At 49.5% G+C, this 3,508-nt stretch overlaps 1 protein-coding gene across 5 annotated transcripts in view; it reads right to left on the bottom strand.

Moving 5' to 3' along the window:
- The window catches only part of ZFAND4 (zinc finger AN1-type containing 4), an 81,721-nt gene that overhangs the window by 77,776 nt on the left and 437 nt on the right, over window positions 1–3,508 (bottom strand). For 4 of the 5 annotated variants that reach the window (XM_014523753.2, XM_014523842.2, XM_014523887.2 and 1 more), the window contains exon 2: window positions 2,839–3,153. In XM_014523753.2, the coding sequence (XP_014379239.1) occupies window positions 2,839–3,022 (184 nt within the window). In that variant the 5' untranslated portion in view covers window positions 3,023–3,153. Of the gene's footprint in view, window positions 1–2,838; window positions 3,154–3,508 lie in introns of those variants that run through there. The other variant, XM_025208652.1, reaches the window with a different exon arrangement.

Genomic DNA, 3,508 nt, shown 5'->3' with positions numbered 1-3,508 from the left:
TTGTGAACCCCAGTATTCATCCCTGCCTGTGGCAGGGGGTCAGGCTAGACGATCTGTTCAGGTCCCTCCTGACCCTAGCTACTATGAAACTATGAGGTCAGGAGTCACAGTACCATTTAGGCATAGTGATGGTTCAATATTTGAACTTGTGTTTCAGTAGGCATTACACTGCAAAAACCCATTGGTATTGCAAGTTAAATGGGTTGTTTCATCAAGGCTTTACTCGTGCACAAACGCACACACACACAAAACAAGCTGACCAACTTGATACCACCTGTACAGCACTCTAACAGAGACCCTAGTGGTCTTCTAACGTGGCTCTTGTGCACCAAGCAGCTGGACTCCTCACTCTCTAATCCAGGAGTGGGCAAATATTTCAGCTGGAGGGCCGCTTAAAGAGTTTTGGTGAGCTGTCAAGGGCCTCAAAGGTGGCCCCACCTCCTGGTCACCATCTTGGGACTTGAAGTCCTGCCCCTAACCTCTGACCTTTGCCACTGAAAGTCCTTCCCCTTGCCTCTGGAAATACTCCTTTTGGAAAAGGGGTTTGCCATCTTGAAACCAGAAAAACAAAACCCAAATTATACTAAAAATCAAACATCCATAAAAACATATTTTAATTTTATTTTTTAAAAATATTTTTGTCCTGATTTGTGTGCATTTGGGCTGTTTATGTATAGAAGTGACTCTATAATAGCTCAAAATGCAGTCTTACTCTTGTATATTGTGGGGGGTATGGGTGGGTGGGTGTGGGGGTATGGGTTTTGTGGGGATGTGTGGGTGTGTGTGTGAGTGGGTATGGAGTTTGTGGGGGGCTGTGGGGTGTGTGGAGGGGGAGGGTGGCTAGGGGTGTGTGTATGCATGTGCACACACGTGGGGTGGGGTGTGTGCCTGTAGCAGAGAGCAAGGCTCCCCCCCCAAAAGTGTGCGGGTGAGAGTGTACGGGGGGGGGGAAGAACGTGGGGGGGTGCTGTGTTTGTGGGGTGTGTGATTGTGTGGGGGAGAGTGTGGTTGTGGGGTAGGGTTTGTAGGTATGGTGGGGTATGCATGGGACCCTAGGCGCACCCCTCTGAGCCAGAAAGCACCCACCCCCACCCCACAACAGCCTGGAGCCCGCTTATCCTGCAGCACTTCCCTGATACTGACAACAGCATGCAACTCCAGCACACCCTGCACCTGCTCTGCACTGCCCAGCTGTGGCATGTCCTGCCACCCCCTGGGCATGCAGTGGGGCTGCCACCACCGCTGACCCCAACCACACGTTACCAGCAGGGACCAGTGCATGCAGAACCAGCCCTGCATGCTCCGTGCCAGCTCTGGACTCGCCTGTCTAGACCAAGCAGAGGCAGCGGCTGGACAGAAACTGCTGGTCGGTGTGGCAGGGAAAGCAGCCCCACCTCTTCACCGCCACCAGGCAGTTCTTGGCACTGTGCCGGGCTACCCTGTACCTCCATCACCGCTGCCTCTGGGCTGCCCTGTCACCACTGCCGCACTAGGAAGTCCAGAGGCAGCAGTGCCGGAAGCAGCGAGGGGGAGGGGCCCGTGCTCAACAGCAGTTTGTCCTGCACCGTTGCTGCTGAGGCCAGATGGGTGAACCCAGAGCAGGCATAGGAAACGTGGGGTTGGGGCTGCAGACGCTGACCCTCATCACTACTGTGGGGCTGGGGCCAGCGGCAACAGCAGCTGGAGGGAGCTGTTGCTGCTTGAGCTGCCTAGAAAGGCAGTCCAGCCCCGCTGCATGCCAGGATGCACCACTGCTAGGTGGTGCCTCGGCCAGGCAGGACCAAGAGAACCATCGTAGGCTGGACAAAGCCCCTCCATGGGCCATATTTTGCCCACCCCTACTCTAATGCATCCTAATTCACTCTGTTTGCTTAACATTCTGCTGTTAACACACTGAATCTCACACACTATTATAATGTTCAACTATGAAGAGGAAAACATCTATTAAACCTCTTCCTGACTTCTATTGAAATATAATCCAGCACCCTCCCACAACTAGCCAATCAATCAGCTACACCCGCACAGATTTCCAAGAGGCAGAAAGAACCTTAGGCCTAAGGGTTTTAGGACTACCGTGTTATGTAACAATTAAGACTTAAAAACTTGCTCAAATACTGAAGGACCTTTTCACTTATTAGAAAGGAAGAATACTTTTCATACTGTTTTGTTTCAACACAGACATCAAGTCCATCATTCTAAGAAAAAACTACAGCACAAGCCCAGATTGGTTCCTAGAGCCAGTCACTAAAATATAAGTTAAAAAAAAAAAAAAAAGAAAAAAAAAGTCAGATGCCTCAAGCTTAGTAGTTACTATGTTACACTGCAACAACAGAAGGCATACCAAAGCTAGCTTGGGTACTAGAAAAAGTAAGCCTACCTTTACCAGCACAGGAAGTGAACTAACTCCCCAAATATTTACCCAGGGCTGAACTTGTGCTGCCAGGGTTAGACAGCTGACAGCTACCAAAGTTACACATTTATGCTTCACTGAAGAGTCCACTTCTTACCTTAAAACTCCAGTTTATAGCTTACTTTAAAAGACCCTGGTTAACCAAAAGCATCTTGCTCAAAGAAGTCTCTGAATAGTAAATCAAATCTTTAAAAATGAGATAGTATCAGCAAAGCTCTGTCAAAGTGAACCCTTTATACTATCTCAGCAGAGATGCATAAAAACAGGAAAAGAAACAGTTAAGCATAATATCAGTTCTCATTAACCAAAAAATTATCAGACTTCTGAATACTTTAGTATGACTATGACTAAACAAAGATTATTTGCATGCTAACTTTGTGTGTAAAAGGATAACATTCTGACTACATCAAGGAGAGAAAGACTTGTACCTTCCAATCTTTGAATTTTAGCTTTCACAGAAATAACTGTTTCAAAGGGAGATACTCGCAGTTCAAACCAGGTTCCTGTGAGCGTTTCAATGAAGAGCTCCATAGTTTCATAAAAAGGCAGTTTGTAGTGAAAGGGTCCCACATTATCCTCATTGAAGAAAGGAGGGTCTTTCTTGTTGGCCATTACAAAGGGTTTACAAATTATTTGTGGAAAGACAAGTCTGGAAATGTTGCGTGCAACTGTACTCCAGCCTTCGGCAAGAGAGCTTTGAAAGCTGGGAACGCGTGTTCCTGGTCATGGTTCAAATTTAGCACCTGGGAAGAAAAGGAAAACTGTTTCAGCAAGTGCAGAAGGCAGCACTCAGCCCTAGGGCTCATCCTGCCTTTAACAAGAGGTGGCGATGGAGAAAGCAAGGTTAAAACAAGCCAATCTGGCAGCCCCGACTGCTGGGCTAGTCACGGGCTCCCCTTGCTACAAGGCCAGAGAGGTGGAAGAGGCTCGGGGTCACCAGGACTCTCACAGCCCCGGGACGCAGGTGAACGCTGAAGATCCGGCGCAGCCCCGGGCACAGGAGCGTGCAGCCCCGCCAGGAAAGCCCTCGGCAAACGCTTCCACGCTCCGTGCCCGCCGGCGGCGGGGGGGGGTGGGGGAGGCCCCGGGGGCCCCCGC

This window comes from Alligator sinensis, unplaced genomic scaffold, assembly GCF_000455745.1.
Source record: "Alligator sinensis unplaced genomic scaffold, ASM45574v1 scaffold264_1, whole genome shotgun sequence".
NCBI lineage: Eukaryota > Metazoa > Chordata > Crocodylia > Alligatoridae > Alligator > Alligator sinensis.
Note: the sequence above shows the minus strand (reverse complement) of the source record. Positions and strands in the feature narration are given on the sequence as shown.